This window comes from Odocoileus virginianus, unplaced genomic scaffold (genome assembly GCF_023699985.2).
Source record: "Odocoileus virginianus isolate 20LAN1187 ecotype Illinois unplaced genomic scaffold, Ovbor_1.2 Unplaced_Scaffold_12, whole genome shotgun sequence".
Classification (NCBI taxonomy): domain Eukaryota; kingdom Metazoa; phylum Chordata; class Mammalia; order Artiodactyla; family Cervidae; genus Odocoileus; species Odocoileus virginianus.
The window spans coordinates 550094-568556 of record NW_027224274.1 but is presented as its reverse complement, the minus strand read 5'-3'; the positions used below and the strand labels follow the sequence as shown (position 1 = coordinate 568556).

At 39.9% G+C, this 18463-nt stretch overlaps 1 protein-coding gene across 4 annotated transcripts in view; it reads right to left on the bottom strand.

The window, feature by feature from the left end:
* ADCY10 (adenylate cyclase 10) overlaps positions 1–18463 on the bottom strand; it is an 84540-nt gene that overhangs the window by 38761 nt on the left and 27316 nt on the right. For all 4 annotated transcript variants that reach the window (XM_070462750.1, XM_070462747.1, XM_070462749.1 and 1 more), the window contains 6 exons: positions 17341–17530; positions 14532–14587; positions 5896–6049; positions 4557–4749; positions 3955–4041; positions 325–599 (listed from right to left, as the gene is read on the bottom strand). In XM_070462750.1, coding sequence (XP_070318851.1) covers positions 325–599; positions 3955–4041; positions 4557–4749; positions 5896–6049; positions 14532–14587; positions 17341–17530 — 955 coding nt within the window. The remainder of the gene's footprint in view (positions 1–324; positions 600–3954; positions 4042–4556; positions 4750–5895; positions 6050–14531; positions 14588–17340; positions 17531–18463) is intronic.

Below are 18463 nucleotides of genomic sequence, written 5' to 3'. Positions count from 1 at the left end.
TGTTTACCAATTTGCCTTTCATGCAACTTGCCCACGACTGTGCCCTTAGTCACTGCTGGTAAGAGTTGAGTGTACCTTTGCCCAGCTTGATGAAAGAGAAACAAAACTCATGCCTGTAAGTAAAGTTGAACATGAGGTAACAGGAACCATAAAAAGAAAAGGTGAGCAGCATCCATCCTACCAAGCATGTTCAATGGTCCCTTTGAAAGGCGGGACCAGCAAGAATGAAATGGATGCTTTAAGACACAACCTAAGGAATCTGATGAAGTCTGGACCTGGTGAATAAGTGCAGCTGTCTGCACTTAGAATAAATGGGTTACTCACGTGTCCAGTTCTTTGGGGATGCCCCTGACACTGAGGTCCAGGCAGACTTTGTTGAGGATGTCCTTAGGCTGCACAGATCCGAGGGTGACATAGGTGGTGTTCCTGTTCTTCATTATGGCACTGGCAGCCGCACAGGGTATGTTGACAAAGGGAGACAGGGACATGATGATGAAGATGGGGACAGAGCGGATAAGCTTTTCCATAAAGGTCCAGGAGGCCGAATCGATGAACTGGCCCTCATCAATGATGAAAATAATCCTTTCCTCTTTCACTGTCTAAACAAGGTGAAGAAACAGAAAGAAAAATGCTGTAGGACTTCAGGGATTTTTTGCTTTTGTTTTTTGGCAACACCCCCAGACTTGTGGGATCCCAGTTCCCCAACAAGGGACTGAACTTGGGCCACAGCAGTGGAAGCACTGAATCCTAGTTAGACCACCAGGGAACTCCCAAGACTTCATTTTTTTTGTACATATGTATGGGAATACATGTGTTTCCACTGAGTTCTGCAAAGCTAAGTTAAATCTTTTCTTTCCAGTATCTCTGTGATAATTTAGGTTCTGCTAACTTTGAATCTGTGACCATTGGGACTAAACTGGCTAGAAGAGACTCATACTTGGTCAGATCTTTGTGACAAGATAATGTATAGGATAGATGGATTGTAGTCAAGTTAAACACCCATTACATAAAAATAACTGAGATTTACTTCAAGTCATTCTAATTTATTGAAAAATGAAGGTCTCCTGGAAATACCTATTTGACATGTATTCAGCCAACATCTATTCAACACGTCTTTACCAGGCACTCACTGGGCTGGGTGCTGGAGGCAAAGTGCTGAGAGGAATTGATCTGGTCTTTGCCCTGCCAGCAGTTTATGCTGTTCCAGCTTGAATTACAGCACGTTACACTTAAAAACAGACCAGGTGTCCTCTTTGTGTGTAGACTGCTTTTCCCTGACTAGTCTGAATTATTTATTTACTCATTAAGCACTTACCGTGCATCCCTTAGTGTCAGGTGCTGTTCTAAGCACTGGGGATACAGTATTAGACAAAACAGAGAGTTTACATTTTAGTGTGAGCCCTTGTATAGTGGGCTCTATATTTCCATAGTGTAAGATATCTAAATGGAGAAAACTTTTCCCATTCTTACTGCTCCAGACTGCTCTTGGCTTCTTTTGGTTCCCTCTGAGAAGCGATTGTTAAGCCATTCTTTCTCTGTGTATGTTTTTATAAACCAAAGCAGTAAAGGGTAATTTCAAATTTCAGAAGACGATCATTCTAAAGTATTATATAGCCTGTCTTATCACATACACATAGTGAGTCTCCTCTTCCAGCCTCATTCTGTCACCAGATCGTAAGCTCTTCACTGACTCTGAGAACATTTTAACGAATAGGGATGAGCATCCCATTGTTTTGTTTTGTATTTGACTAAAATCTTTAAAACTATGGGCAGATAGGAATGTGAGTTTTAGTCATAGAATGGTCTTATCAGTGAATTATTTGTGAATTGAGAGTAAAGCAAGAACCAAAAACCCACATGAATTCAATAGTACATCATTAGCCCCAGCTTCCATAGGTTTAAAATAAGAAGATTGAAGACTCCCCGGTGGTCCAGCAGCTAAGAGTCTCTGCTCCCAATGCAAGGGGCCCAGGTTTGATCCTTGGTCAGGGAACTAGATCCCACATGCCACAACTATAAGATCTTGCATGCCGCAATGAAGACTGAAGATCCTGTGTGCTGCAACTAAGACACAGAATAGCCAAATAAATTAAAAAAAAAATTTTTTTTTTTAAATAGATTGAATTGGGTCATCTCTAATATGAATAAAAGCCAACATTTACACTGTACCTATTATGTTCCCAGCACTGTGTGATGCACTTCCATAAATTAACTCATTTTAAATCTTCATAATGTTTACAGAGGTGGCACTATTGAATCTATTTATTGAGAAAAATAAAGCCACTTGCCCAAGATCACACTGATAGTAAGTGATCCAAAGATTGTCATCATAGCACTGAGTCAAAGCACAGCTTTAGTCACAGTTTCCAACTAGATTTGGATCAGAATCACTGAGGAATTTTAAAGTAAAAACAAATTAAACAGATTCCTAGGCCCAAACCAAGCCTTTTTCAATTTCAGGTAGAACTTGTAAATACATATATTTTATCAAGCTTCCTGGATATTTGTGATGCAAACAGTCCTCAAAATCTGACATTTAGAAATTATTGATACAGCCTTATTTGCCTTCAGTGGAGAAGAAGGAAGTTCTATTGTACATTTATTGCCACAAACTTGAATTGTTTATTATGTGCCAAACATTCTTCTGGGCAATAGTGATACAAAAATGAAAAAGAGGCTCCCTCTCCTTAAGAAGTTCACAATCTCCTGAAGGAGAGAGACACAGATTTAAGTAGCAAATTGCAGTACAGTGTGGGAAACATAATAAGAGATATGTTCACAGTGTTACAGAAGCACAGTGGTAGTAGTCATGCCTTGTGACTTGGGGGAGTTCTCACTGAAGAGGTAACACTGAACGATGAGTAGCATTTCTCCAAGGTTGGCTTTTATCTCATTAGTACTGAGAACTGTTTGACTAGCATAAAGCAAAGGCTGGAGCAGTTTGCATACGCTCTGGCAGTTATGTGGAAGATGAGCTGCAGTGGAGAGGTATGCGGCACAGAGACTGGCTGGAAAGCTACAGTAACAGAAGAGAGAGAGCCGGAGCCACACTGGGGAGCGCAGGGTGGACGGGTTCTAGAGTCGGTCCTAGCAGACATGGGGGACTTGGCAACTGAGTCGATGCAGAAGATTTGGCAGATAGTGAGGAAAGTAGCAAAGATAACTTGAATGATGTGTGAATGAACTCGTTTTTCACTAAATCAAAGGTCAAGGATCAGGAAGATAGGATACTGAAGTAGGGGAAAAAATGAATTTAGTATTAGACACTGAACTGAGTATGATTCCCCATATCCAAGTAGAATACACAGAAGGTTCTTGGAAATATGGTTCTGGTGCTTATAAGAGAGCTAGGGAATGGGATATAAAGTTGGTGATCAACTGCATATAATGGACAGTCATGATATTACTCAGAGAGGAAAAAGTTAACATTGATTGAGTGGCTTCAATGAACGAGACTCTATTCTAAGTGTTTTACACATAATTTAGTCATTTAAACCTTACAACCCTGTGAGCTGGGTACTATTATTTCTTCGCTTTATAGAAAATAATGTAAAAGCATGCACAGGTTGAGTCATTTGATCGAGCTTACCTAGGTAGCAAATGATAGGCCTAAGGGCGCAAGCTCTTGTAGTCTGACTACAGAGCCTGTATACATAACTGGTTTGATAGATCACTTCTTATACAGAGGGAGGAAAAAAAGAGGACTGGTTTTAAGAAGAGGCCAAACTCCCAGGAGTAATGTGAAAGAACTTCTTTCAAATACAACTAAATTCTGAATAGACTCTCACCTTGGGGTTTCGAAGGATGGAGGACAATGAAACACTTTGGGTTAAAGCTTTCACATAATTCACAGCTTCTTGTCATTGGAATCTGAACTCTAGAGGCAACCTGGCTTTGTGGTGAGATGCCCAGTTTCTCCCCTCCCCCCATTACTTGACCCACAGATGCTCTTACTTGCTCCAAGATCTTCATAAACAACGCCTCCAACTGCTTTTGTTTTCTCAAGGTGCTCATCTTGGAAACCTCTCGTGAAATAGGGAACTATATAAAAAATTATAAGAATATTGAGTATTGGAAAATAGCAGAGGGAACTACTAGTTGTATGTCTTTGGCTGTTCACTTTACTGTTCTGTGCCTTAAAATCCTCGTATGTTAGATAATTCATAACATCTCTTCCAGCTCTATGTCATTGAATCTAATAGATAGGAGAAAAAATAGGGCACACTCTTATCTTTGCATTGGCAATCACCTCTGGGAGCAGAGGGATTTTGTGCCCTTGACTAGCTAATATAGTATACCTAGGATGAGAAGGTGAGAAGAAAAAATGAATCAGCAGGTGGTTATTTGGATTTTCTTGAGTCTGGTACCAATGTATCTTAGGAAGGTGGGTGCTCATTTAAGGATTGGGAGCCATTTCCTTACCACCTTGGATGCCCTAGATGAGAAAAAAAAGTATCATGAAAACCAAAGAGATGCAGTGTCATAAAGCATGATGGAGGGGTGGCCTCACCTGTCCCTTCACAATTTCTCATAGGAGTCTAACACCAGCTCGTTACCTGCACATGGAAAATGTCATTAAGAAGACAATGGAACTTTTCATCCAACAGTGACTTGACTTTATTTTGAAGGTTACTCTGTCGTTCTTTATAATGTTTGCAAGTATCCAGACCTAGTACATTGGCCATGAGTATCTGGATGGTATAAAAATTTTGATTGAAGCTGATCTTAGTCAACGCAATAGCAATAGTCCTGTTTATAAGAAAGTCAGGAATCAGAGAGAGTTTCTAAAAATATTTTTTGGGAAGGGGGGAAATTTGGACACAGACAACACACATGGAGAACATCATGTGAAAATGGAGGCAGAGATTGGGGTAGTGCTTCCACAAGCCAACGAATACCAGTGACACCAGCAAGCCACCAGAAGCTATGAAAGGAACAAAACAGATTGTCCCTCACAGCTGATGGAAGGAACCAACTTTCCAACACCAGGATCTTAGACGTCTATCCTCCTATACACAGAGACAACATACTTCTGTTGTTTAAGCCATCTAGTTTGTGGTGCTTTGTCATGGTAGCTCTAGCAAACTAACACAGCACTTGGGTACTATAAGTACTCAGTAAGTGATGGAATAAATAAAACGTCTTCTGGTTATTTTGACTTATTCCTTCAGCAATGTTAAATACATTTAAAAACTAGCCTCTCTCAGGCCTGACATTTGAAGAGAGTAGAAACACAGCCAAAACTAAAACTAATAAGAATTTTCCCCTTAAAGCCTTTATGTTAGATGGTGAAAGGATGTGTGACACAATTACCATTGTCTTGGTTATCATCACTGTTATTGAATACCACACTGTTCACCTCCATGAGATAGGCTGTCCCAAAGACAGCCCTCATGACATTCCTTATATGAAAAGAGACAAATAGCAAGAGGTAAGTACACTAGCTCTGCCTTTCAAAGGAAAATTCAGAGGCCTTCCATTCTCTAACCACATTCTCAGGGCTCAATGGTTTGAACTAGCGATTCCCTGTCAGCTACAGGATAAACTTATGTATTTGCTTCAGACCAAATCTAGCTTTGGTTTCAGCATCTATACCAGTTGTTCTCAAACTGTCTGAGCATTAGGAAACTTAAAATATCAATATCCAAGCCCCTCCAGGCATTAAATTAGGATCTCAAGGGGTCAACCCAGCTTTTTATTTTCTCACTTCAATGTGTTTCTCATTAATTACTTATTTAGCATAAGGGGCATGATACCCAATAATAACTGATAGATTGTGAGTAGTTTATAAGAGGCAACCTATATAAAGGAGAGGAACATTAAAACAAATAAAATTCTTAAGGATGTCAGGATTCTCTGGATCCACAAAAAAAGTGGTCATTGCAAGACACTCACCTGTGGTTCTCACCTTGGGCCAGGTACTCAATTTCCACAAGAATCTGACTTTTTCCATATCCTGATACTCCTTCATACATCAGGACTTGACTGCAGTTAGACATCAAAAATTTTTTCATAGTACACATGAAGTATTTGATCTCCTCCTCACGTCCTGTTATTTTTGTTTTTCAAAAAGGGAGCAAACCCAATCAACATAAAATTGTCTAGAGATATAAAAAAGCACACAGTGATACTGCTTCTAAGAATACCCTTGGAATTTCCATGGCATTGTTCATGGAGTTTCTTGAGGTCCTGTGCACTTTAAAATTTTTAAAAAATCTTCAGCTAGAACTTTACAGTTAGTAATGTGGTTTTACAGGGTTTTTTTTGTTTTGTTTTGTTTCTTTGATGCCCATAAGCTATGAGGGAAAGGATTCTTATTATGTTCACTATGATGTCAATTTAATTTAGTGTAGCAAACTGAGATTTGCTTAGAATATACAACCAGGAATTAAATCAGGGTTATCTGACCCTAATGCTTGTTTTCTTTTCCTTTTTCTCTTTTTTCTATAACACATTAGAAGTAACTACAGCATATTACGTTAAGAAATCAATTTATAAAGTTAAGGTTCTCATGTTTTACAGGATGGATAAAATATTTTTACTTTTAATTCTGTGAAGGAAACTTACTCCTTGTAAATGAGAAACTACACTTATCTCAGGGCTACAAGAAGAGTTACCAGTGATAAAAAAAATTCAACCTGTTTTTTAAAAAAACCTCATATATATGATTACTCATAAGAACAACATAAATTCTTAAAAATAAACTATACCCTTTTTTTGATTATAAAACTAACATAAGCTCACTGTAGAAAATATAGAAAAATTAGAAAAGGAAAATAAGTCACCTTGGGTTACAACCATATCATCCTTATTTTTCTTATATTTTTAAATATGAATAACAGGATACCCTGACTGAAATCTCAAACTCAGCCTACCATCTTTGAAACCTCGGTGGACGGAAGGAGTAGCAAAAACGCATTGCTGTTGTTCAGTTGCGCAGTCGTGTCTGATTCTTTGTGATCCCACGGACTGCAGCACACCAGGCTTGCCTGTCCATCACCAACTTCTGTAGCTTGCTCAAACTCAAGTCCATCAAGTTGATGATGCCATCCAATCATTTCATCTCTGTCATCCCCTTCTCCTCCTGCCTTCAATCCTTCCCAGCATCAGGGTCTTTTTCTAATGAGTCAGTTCTTTCCATCAGGTGGTGAAGCTGATGGAGCTTCAGCTTCAGCATCAATCCTTCCAATGACTATTCAGGATTGACGTCCTTTAGGATTGACTGGTTTGATCTCCTTGCAGTCCAAGGGACTCTCAAGAGTCTTCTCCAACACCACAATTCAAAAGCATTAATTCTTCAGCACTCAGCCTTCTTTATGGTCCAGCTCTTGCATTCATACATGACCACTGGAAAAACCATAGCCTTGACTAGACAGACCTTGGTTGGCAAAGTAATGTCTCTGCTATTTAATATATTGTCTAGGTTGATCATAGCTTTTCTTCCAAGAGGCAAGCATCTTTTAATTTCATGGCTGCAGTCACCATCTCCAGTGATTTTGGAGCCCAAAAAATAAAGTCTGTCACTGTTTCCATTGCTTCCCCATCTATTTGCCATGAAGTGATGGGACTGGATGCCATGATCTTAAGTTTTCTGAATGCTGAGTTTTAAGCCAGCTTTTTTACTCTCCTCTTTCACTTTCATCAAAAGGCTCTTCAGTTCCTCTGCTTTCTGCCATAAGGGAGGTGCCATCTGCATATCTGAGGTTATTAATATTTCTCCAGGCAATCTTGATTCCAGCTTGTGCTTCATCAAGTCCGGCAGTTTGCATGATGTACTCTGCTTTTAAGTTAAATAAGCAGAGTGACAATAAGTAACCTTGACATACTCCTTTTCCAATTTTGAACCAGTCCATTGTTCCATGTCTGGTTTTAACTGTTGCTTCTTGACCTATATACAAGTATCACAGGAGGCAGGCAGGTAAGATGGTCTGGTATTCCCATTTCTTAAAGAATTTTCCACAGTTTGTTGTGATCCACAGAGTCAAAGGCTTTAGTGTAGATGTTTTTCCAGAATTCTTTTGCTTTTTCTATAATCTAATGGGTGTTGGCAATTTGATCTCTGGTTCCTCTTCCTTTTCTAAATCCAGCTTAAACATCTGGAAGCTCTCAGTTCATGAAGCCTTACTTGAAGAATTTTGAGCATTACTTTGCTAGAGTGTGACATGAATGCAATTGTATGGTAGTTTGAACACTCTTTGGCATTGCCCTTCTTTGGGATTGGGATGAAAATTTTTCACCTTTTCCAGTCCTGTGGCCACTGCTGAGTTTTCCAAATTTGCTGGTATATTGAGTGCAGCACTTTCACAGCCTCATTTTTTAGGATTGAAACAGCTCACCTGGAATTCCATCAACTCCACTAGCTTTGTTCGAAGTGATGCTTCCTAAGGCCCACTTGACTTCATTCTATAGGATGTCTGGTTCTAGGTGAGTGATCACACCATTGTGGTTATCTGGGTCATGGAGATCTTTTTTGTATAGTTCTTCTGTGTATTCTTGCCACCACTTCTTAATATCTTCTGCTTCTGTTAGGTCCATACAGTTTCTGTCCTTTATTGTGTCCATCTTTGCATGAAATGTTCCCTAGTATCTCTAATTTTCTTGAAGAGGTATCTAGTCTTTCCCATTCCATTGCTTTCCTCTATTTCTTTGCACTGATCACTTAGAAGTCTTTCTCATCCCTCCTTCTGTTCTTTGGAACTCTGCATTCAAATGAGTATGTCTTTCCTTTTCTCTTTGCCTTTCTCTTCTTTTCTCAGCTATTTGTAAGGCTTCCTCAAACAACTATTTTGCCTTTTTGCATTTCTTTTTCCTGAGGATGGTTTTGATTACCGCCTCCTGTACAATGTCACAAACCTCCATCCATAGTTCTTCAAGCACTCTATCAGATCTAATCTGTTGAATCTACTGGTAACTTCCACTGTAGAATCATAAGGGATTTGATTTAGGTCATACCTGAATGATCTATTCATGGGTTCTCAAGGCAAGATAACTGAAGTGGTTTGCCATTCCCTTCTCCAGTGGAAAATTCTGAAAGAGATGGGAATACCAGACCACCTGACCTGCCTCTTGAGAAACCTGTCATGCAGGTCAGGAAGCAACAGTTAAAACTAGACATGGAACAACAGACTGGTTCCAAATAGGAAAAGGAGTATGTCAAGGCTGTATATTGTCACCCTGCTTATTTAACTTATATGCAGAGTACATCATGAGAAACACTGGGCTGGAAGAAGCACAAGCTGGAATCAAGATTGCCAGGAGAAATATCAATAACCTCAGATATGCAGATGACACCACCCTTATGGCAGAAAGTGAAGAAGAACTAAAGAGCCTCTTGATGAAAGTGAAAGAGGAGAATGAAAAAGTTGACTTAAAGCTCAACATTCAGAAAACTAAGATCATGGTATCTGGTCCCATCACTTCATGGCAAATAGATGGGGAAACAGTGGAAACAGTGGCTGACTTTATTTTCTTGGGCTCCAAAATCACTGGAGATGGTGACTGCAGCCATGAAATTAAAAGATGCTTGCTCCTTGGAAGGAAAGTTAGACAGCATATTAAAAAGCAGAGACATTACTTTGCCTAACAAAGGTCCATCTAGTCAAGGCTATGGTTTTTCCAGTAGTTATGTATGGATGTGAGAGTTGGACTATAAAGAAAGCTGAGCACTGAAGAATTGATGCTTTTGAACTGTGGTGTTGGAGAAGACTCTTGAGTCCCTTGGACAGCAAGGAGATCCAACCAGTCCATCCTAAAGGAGATCAGTCCTGAGTGTTCATTGCAAGGACTGATGTTGAAGCTGAAACTCCAATGCTTTGGCCACCTGATGCAAAGAGGTGACTCATTTGAAAAGACCCTGATGTTGGGAAAGATTGAAGGCGGGAGGAGAAGGGGATGACAGAGGATGAGATGGTTGGATGGCATCACCAACTCAATGGACATGAGTTTGAGTAAACTCCGGGAGTTGGTGATGGACAGGGAGGCTTGGCATGCTGCAGTCCATGGAGTTGCAAAGAGTCGGATACAACTGAGCAACTGAACTGAACTGAACTGAATAGTCTAATGGTTTTCTCAACTTTGTTCAATTTAAATCTGAATTTTACAATAAGGAGTCCATGATCTGAGCAACAGTAAGCTCCTGATATTGTTTTAGCTGCTTATATAGAGTTTCTCCATCCTCAGCTGCAAAGAATAGAATCAATCTGATTTCAGTATTGACCATCTGGTGATGTCCATGTGTAGAGCCATCTCTTGTGTTGCTGGAAGAGAGTGTTTGCTATGACACATGCATCTTCTTGGCAAAACTGTTAGCCTTTGTCCTACTTCACTCTGTACTCCAAGGCCAAACTTGCCTGTTACTTCAGGTATCTCTTGACTTCCTACTTTTGCATTCCAGTCCCCTATGATGAAAAGGACATCTTTTTTGGTGTTAGTTCTAGAAGGTCTTGTAGGTCTTCATAGAACCGTTCAACTTCAGCTTCTTTGGCATTAGTGGTTGGGCACAGACTTGGATTACTGTGATATTGAATGGTTTGCCTTGGAAATGAACAGAGATCATTCTGTCATTTTTGAGACTGCACCCAAGTACTGCATTTTGGACTCTTTTGTTGACTATGAGGGCTACTCCATTTCTTCTAAGGGATTCTTGCCCACAGTAGTAGATATAATGGTCATCTGAATTAAATTTGCCCATTCCTGTCCATTTTAGTTCACTGATTCCTAAAATGTTGATGCTCACTCTTGCCATCTCCTGTTTGACCACTTCCAATTTATCTTGATTCATAGACCTAACGTGCAATACTGTTCTTTACAGCATTGGACTTTACTTTCACCACCAGACACATCCACAACTGGGCGTTGTTTCCATGTTGGTTTAGCCTCTTAATTCCTGTGGAGGTTTTTCTTCAGTCTTCTCCAGTAGCATACTGGGCACCTACCGACCTGGGGAGTTCATCTTTCAGTGTCATATATTTTTGCCTTTTCATACTGTTCATGGGGCTCTCAAGGCAAGAATGCTGAAGTGGTTTGCCATTCCCTTCTCCAGTGGACCACATTTTGTCAGAACTCTCCACTATGACCTGTCCATCTTGGGTGGCCCTACACAGCATGGCTCATAGTTTCATTGAATTAGACAAGGCTGTGATCCATGTGATCAGTTTGGTTAGTTTTCTGTGATTGTGGTTTTCATTCTATCTGCCCTCTGGTGGATAAGGATAAGAGGCTTATGGAAGCTTCCCGATGGGAGGGACTGGCTGAGGGGCAAACTGGGTCTTGCTCTGACATGTGGGGCCATGCTTGGTAAATCTTTAATCCAATTTTCTGCTGATGGGTGGGGCTGTGTTCCCTCCCTGTAGTTTGGCCTGAGGCCAAACTATGGTAGGGGTAATGGTGGTAATGGCAACCTCCTTCAAAAGGACTAATGTCAGTATGCCCCTGTTCCCAGGACTGCTGTAGTCAGTGCCCCTGACCCTGCAGCAGGCCACTGCCGACCCATGCCTCCGCTGGAGACTCCTGGACAGTTACAGGCAAGTCTGGCTCAGTCTCTTGTGGGGTTGTTCCTGTCAAAAGAGCCAGAGACCAAATAAGGGCTGACTCTTCCTTCTTTGACGGACTGATTACTGTGGAGTGTCCTTTTTTTTTTTTTTTTTTCATTGATAGAGTTAATACATACCCAAGTGCTATTTAAAATCTATTGAAAACCAAGGCCACTGCTCTAAGTTTAGAATTTTGTACAAAGAAGCTTACATATTTATTTGGTAATGTAAATTTCTGGGTAAGATTTAGTGAGAACTACTCTGTAGAACATCCTGCTTCTTTCAGATGAAACTTTTCCTTTCTGAAAATGCATTTGAATTTGGTTTTGTGAGACGTATAGTGTTCTTCTTTGGCCTAAAGTTTACACAGGAACTCAGAGGGTAAGGCCCAGAAGGCTGTAGGGCAGACTTTTCTAGCTTTTTGTGTTCTATTTGTATACAACACATAGAGGTAAGAACTTCTGAATTCTTTCTTTAGTTGGGTTCTGTTTAACCTCTTGACTTGAAGTATGCTACCTTGTTTCTGTTTAAACAAGGTCCTAATATCTGAGAGTATTTGTATGCATTTTTGACCCTTGAAAAAACCCTTTTGTTCAAGTAAGTTTTGTTGTCATGTGCTTATAGAAGCTCTTGTACAGGAGCTCTTCTAAGAGTACCTTCCATCCTGCTAACCTCAGACAGTCTGTTTTTGCTTACCGCTTTAAGGAACGGTATATAGGCCTGATTTTTATCTTATTCTGGTGAAATCAGGCAAAAAGGCAAATAGACCAGACTGCAAAATATATACATATTACACCAATGTGTTCTAGTATGTCCGTCATACTGAGTCCTCAATCTTGTAGAAAGGGGGTTAGGGTTTCCATTTGCTATCAATCATGGTCACAACAAGCATATCCTAGGATGGAAAGTAAGGCCTTGGAGAAAGGTGAGAGTGGATACTCCTTCTCCTTTCTAGCCTTCAGGAGTTCGGGGATCTGGACTTGGAAGAAATGATGTGCCTACAAACTCTGAAAACTACCTGAACGCACTGAAAGCGAGGCGTTGATGCTGGTTTGTGTGCTCTGTGCTGTTCTGGAACTGTTTCCTTCTTTTAGGCTGTGCTGACTTCAAGATTCTGTCCTAAGACCCACCCACCCCCCAAAGTGTGGGGCAGAGCCTCCTCTTAACTGCCCTAACACAGGTATGACCGGGATCTAATTTATAATGATACTTTTAGGTATGCTCAGGTCTAACAGAAGGAAATTACAAACCATTATTCCTTCCGAAAGAAGGAAATTACAAGCCATTATTAGAAATGGCTGCCTTCAGAATCCACAGGCCAATCCTCACTTCGGTCTCTTCTTTACTTCATTTTATGTCTACTTCCCTGTCTAGTCTTGAGTTAGCTTTCTTATGATAGGATTCTTTTTACCAAGAATTACAAAAACAACACTGCCAGTTGGGTCACAGCTTTAAAAGTAAAAGGTAAAACAAAATTTCTAGAAGAGAATGTAGGAAAGTATCTTCATGATTTGTGGCTGAGGAAAGATTTCACAAACAGTGCACAAAAGCACTAATTACAGAGGAAAAGACTAGTAAATTGGATTTCATTAAAATAAAAAATTGTGTTCATTAATTATATCACTAATAAAATAAAAAGACAAGCACAGAATGGGAAAAGTTACATACAGTAAAAACAAATGGACTCATTTTCAGAATATATAATTCCAACACATCTATAAAAACATAACCCAACTGAAAAATAAACAAAAGATCTGTACAGTCACTTTTATAAAAGATGATTTCCAAATGGTCAATAAATATTTGGAAAAGGCGCTCAACCACATCAGGGTTGGAATAGATGGAAACCACAATGAGATACCACTATAATACCAGAAGAATTATTAAAAGTACAAAGACTGATAAAACTAAGTTGTTGGTAAGAATGAAAAGCAAATGGAATGTTTGTAACATTATTAGTCACAGTATATTCAACCATTTAGAAAACCATTTTAGAAAATTATTTGGCATCATCTACCAAAACTGTACCTTTTGCAACAATATCACCTGTATATACATATATATACTCAACAGCAGAAATGCAAGCATATGTTCATCATAAGACTTGTACAAAACTTTTTATGGCAGTATTATTCATAAGAGCCCAGACTGGAAACAACTGAAATGTACAAATACAGAAGGAATACATTGCTGTATATTTATAAAATGGAAAGTAGTCACCTCTCTGTACCCCACAGGAAATTGGTTCTAGGACCCCCAGGGATACAAAACCCACAGATGCTCAAGTCCCTTATACAAAATGGCATGGTATTTGCATACAATCTACACATATCCTCTGTATATTTTAAATCATCTCTAGATAAATTATAATAGCAAATACAATGTAAATGCAACATGAACAGTTGCTTGTGTGCAATAAATTCAAGTTTAGCTTTTTGGAATTTTCTTAAAAAAGGTATTTTTGCTTTGTGGTTGTTTGAATCCGTGGATGCTGACACTGCCGATACAGAGGGCCGACTCTACTACATAGCAATGAAAATGAATGAATTATAGATGCAGCCAATAATATGGATGAATTTCACAACATAATGTTGACTTTAAGAAGGCTTATGTAATTATGCAATGTAGGATTTCATTCATATAAATTTTAAGAACAGGCCTAAGTAATTTAGGTGATGTTGGTGATGGACACGGAAGCCTGGCGTGCTGCAGCCCATGGGGTCGTAAGGAGTCGGACACAAGTGAGCGACTGAACTGACCTGAACTGCAGTGATTTAGAATTACTTTTGATCTTCGGGTAAAAGGGAGGAGAATAAAGCATTTGAGGGCTTCCAGAGTACTGCTATTTTTTTTTTTCTTTGTTAATTTCTTGGCCTGGATGGTGATTATATGTTCATTTTGTGAAAATTCACTAAGCTGAGGATTTATCATTGGTGTACTTTTCTGTATGTCTCGTTATAGTTCAATAAAGAGGTTTAAAAATCAAGGCCCACTACCTACCCAGCAAAGGGTAACGCTCATTTCTGTTGCAGATGAGGTATGCCATCCCAAACATGCTGAAGAGAAGGAAAAAAAAAAGATGTTAGTGTCAAAATAGGGAAATATTGAAAGCCAGAGGGACTAGCTCTTAGTTCCCAGAAAGCCTTTTTTTCAATCTTTAACAGGAGTCTATCCCCTGACTCAAGGGGTGCAGATGCCAAGAGGAAGGGAACAGAGAAGTTCTTACCTGGTAATAGAGTGTCCAAACAACATACGTAGCTGCCTTTAGCACAGAGCCTGATATGTTGTTCAAAAAATGCTTGTTGAGCCTGCACTGGTACAACTGACCCTCTTCCAGGGAAACCAGACACTCAGTAGGGGACCCAATAAAGTTAGATGTGTTATATTGTCTCCCAGCACAGAAAGATTCTACCAACTGCTCAATCAATAATAGCTCATCTTTGTGGAACACATGCTATGCGCCTGGCACTTTCAAGTGCTGTTACATAATCATTTTCTGTACTTCAGACAAAAAGCTTATTCAGAGGGTATTATTATTATTATGCCCATTTTACAAATGAGAAAACTGAGGTACAGAGAGTTTAACGTGAACAAGATCCCATGGTTAGTGGTGACAAAGGATATTGATAGAGTCAATATCTAAAACTAGGATCAAGGGCATATTCTTGTCCACTGCATAATATCATCTCTCAAAGGGGCCTTTTTCAACAAATGACTCATTCCCTTGTCTATACTATCATACTAAATATTTTGTTATGCCTCTGTATTATAGCACATACCAAAGTCTCCCCTACTGCTAATTTTGTGTATGTTGTCTTTTCCATTGGATTTCAGGACAGGAAACAGGCCCTGTTCATACTTGTATGTGTATTTCTATAGTCTCTTATTTTCAGAGATGGTATAGAGAAACAGAAAAGAGGGCAGGTCTCGGGATCAAATAGTCCTGGTAGTTCCAGAAACAGTTTCTGTGGTAGACTGACTGCATTAATGGCTCCACTTCTTCAACCCTACTTGTATCTATGCCCTTTGCAGTGCCCTCCCATGCTGGGCTCATCCTTGCGGACGTCTTGGCCCATGGGATGTTAACGAACATGACACAGAAATTTGAAAAACGTTTGTGTATTGGACTTGCTCTTTCTTGCTCTTCTGACATTGCCATGACTACATGCCTGGGCTAGCCCAATATGAGATATATAGAATCACTGTCCCAGTTATGTCAGCCACAATTCCCAGTTATCCTTCCTATCTGAAGTCATCCCTGACAACCTGCTCAACCCCAGGCATATGAAAAGCCTAGGCAAGATCAGCCAAATCCAGCCAAGAACAATTGAACCCCACATATTCATGAGATAAATAAAAATGTACTATTGTACACCACTGAGATTTTGTGGTTGACTATGCACTCAGGCACTCAGTCATGTCTGACTCTGCGACCTCATGAACTGTAGCCCACCAGGCTCCTCTGTCCATAGGATTTTCCAGTCAAGAATACTGGAGTAGATTGCCATTTCCTTCTTCAGGTTAACTATAATGCAGCATTACTATGGCACCTGAAAGCAATGTGGCTCCATAAATTACTAGGTTTATGACTATGAACAAGTCATCTAACAAATCTCTGAGTCTCCATTTTTAAATTTATAAAATGGAGTTAGTATTAGTTTGTTTCTACCTCATATAGTTGATATTGAGGTAAAGTCCCTAATCTTTAATAAGGGCTCACAAAAAAATTATTATTCATTCATTTATTCAAACAGCATTTTATTGATGATCTACACATGCCAAGAACAATGCTGAGCCCTGGGAATACAAAGATGAATAATACAGACTCACTGAACCAATTACAGCCCTAATTCTGTTATCTGACCCTTTAAGACCTAAATTCTAGCTTGCTAATATAAAGTATAATACCTTTTCTCTTTCCATCCACCAAGCACTACTATATAGAGTTCCCATGCTGTTCATTCACTTATTCATCATTATTGATGCCTACCAAGCACTGGGGATATAAGAATGAACAAAAAATGATCACTATCCTCAAAAAGCTCCCAGTGTAGGACGTGAAAAGCACACTGATTGTTTTGAGTGTTCTATTGTGCTACGGAGTTACACAGAGGAGCAAAGAGCTAAACCGTTGGACTTGGGATTGGGTAGCTTTCAGAGGCAGCTTTAGAAAGGAATAAATCCTCGAGTTGGATTTCAAAAATTGACTGCGGTTTTCCTAGTAGACTGAGGATGGAATGAATGAAAGCGAGGTTAATCCCCTTAGACGCCCCCAGAGGAAGGGACATAGGAGGAGATAAGGCAGGAAAGGCAGGTGGTTTCTTTATGTGTCATTGCAAGGAATTTGAACATATCATGGAAGTGATTGGCAGGTACTGAGGGATCTTCAGCTCCTAAGTGAGCCCCAGCTGGGCTTTGGGAGAACGTGTGTCAGTAAGCACCTAGAAGAGGAGCAATCTTTACCAATACCTGAACACACAGTTGGAGTGATCAACAGTTAATGGTTGGTGACGGTCCTTTTGAGTCCAAAGAGATACTCGAATGAGAAGACTCTCTTCTTTTTGTACAACCTTTGATAAATTACCATCATAGCCTCAAAATTGACAGTGGAATGGGATCTTCCACCATGTATACTATCAGTGAGGAGGAAGATGAAGGAATTTGAAATCTGGGTCTTGGCCTGGGAAGGACTAGATTTTAATTTTCTGAAATGGCTTCAAATCTGAAATTGGTGACCTACTGTTTTTGCTATCATATTTCTCCCACTTCTTTACTAAAAAATACTGCAAGGTCAATGTCCCACACTCACACTTTCTCATTAAGGCCCAAACACTGATACACTGGTCCAGAATCTGCAACACCTTTCATGACTTTCTTTGGAAGCTCTTTAAAAAAGTAGGCTGGTAGGTTGCTGCCATTGTAGGTGACAGAGTCACAGGTCACGATTCCTGGGTAGTACATCATCATTCTGGCAGCTATGTTGACTTTTTGACCAATGACTATAATAGGAAGAAGAGAGAAAGGCAAAGAGCGAGGAGAAAACAGCCACTGACCTCAGTGTAACCTAATGCATATTGTCCCCAGATGGCATTTTTACCCTTTACTCCCTTTGCCTTCACAGATGACACAGCAATCTTACCTGCAACTACCCAGATTTAGCCAATGGCTTCCCTCATTGTTTAGTCGGTAAAGAATCTGCCTGCAATGTAGGAGACCTGGGTTCAGTTCCTGGGTTGGGAAGATCTCCTGGAGAAGGAAATGGCAATCCACTCCAGTATTTTTGCCTAGGATAGCCCATGGACAGGCCTGGCCGGCTATAGCCCATGGGATTATAAGCATTGGACACAATTTAGCGACTAAACCACATTTTAGAATATACCAAGAGTTAACTAGCCATTTGAGAGGCTAAGGGGATTATCTGCTCAAGGATTAAAAGGGCCTGGAATTTGGAGAGGATTCTCTTAAGTGGGATGGTGAGCAGGGCCTGAGGGCTCTCAGATGAGGTATAGTTGGTCTTCTGCTATTTAAGATAGATACTCGTAAGCTTGGACACAGACCACTGACCTCCAAAGGAGGCACAAAATTGGGTCTGTATGTTTCTGTGCATGAAGCCTTCATTTGATTTTGTAAGAGTAAGTAAATGGGGCTGGAAGGGGTGTGAATTGTAGGTTTAATTTAGGGGATACTTCAAGAGGGGATACTGCCGTGCACAGACTCTGAACCAGGCTACCTCTCAGCTCTACCTCTACTATGTGTAAATTACTTAGGCAAAATACTTAAACTTTTCCATGCCTTAGTATTCTAATCTGTAAAGTGGGGTTGATAACAGTACTTCTCTCAGAGGGTAGTTTATGGAGATTGATGAGTTAATACACATAAAGAACTTTGTGAAGTACTGGGCTGCTAGTAAGCCCTCAATTAATACTACTACT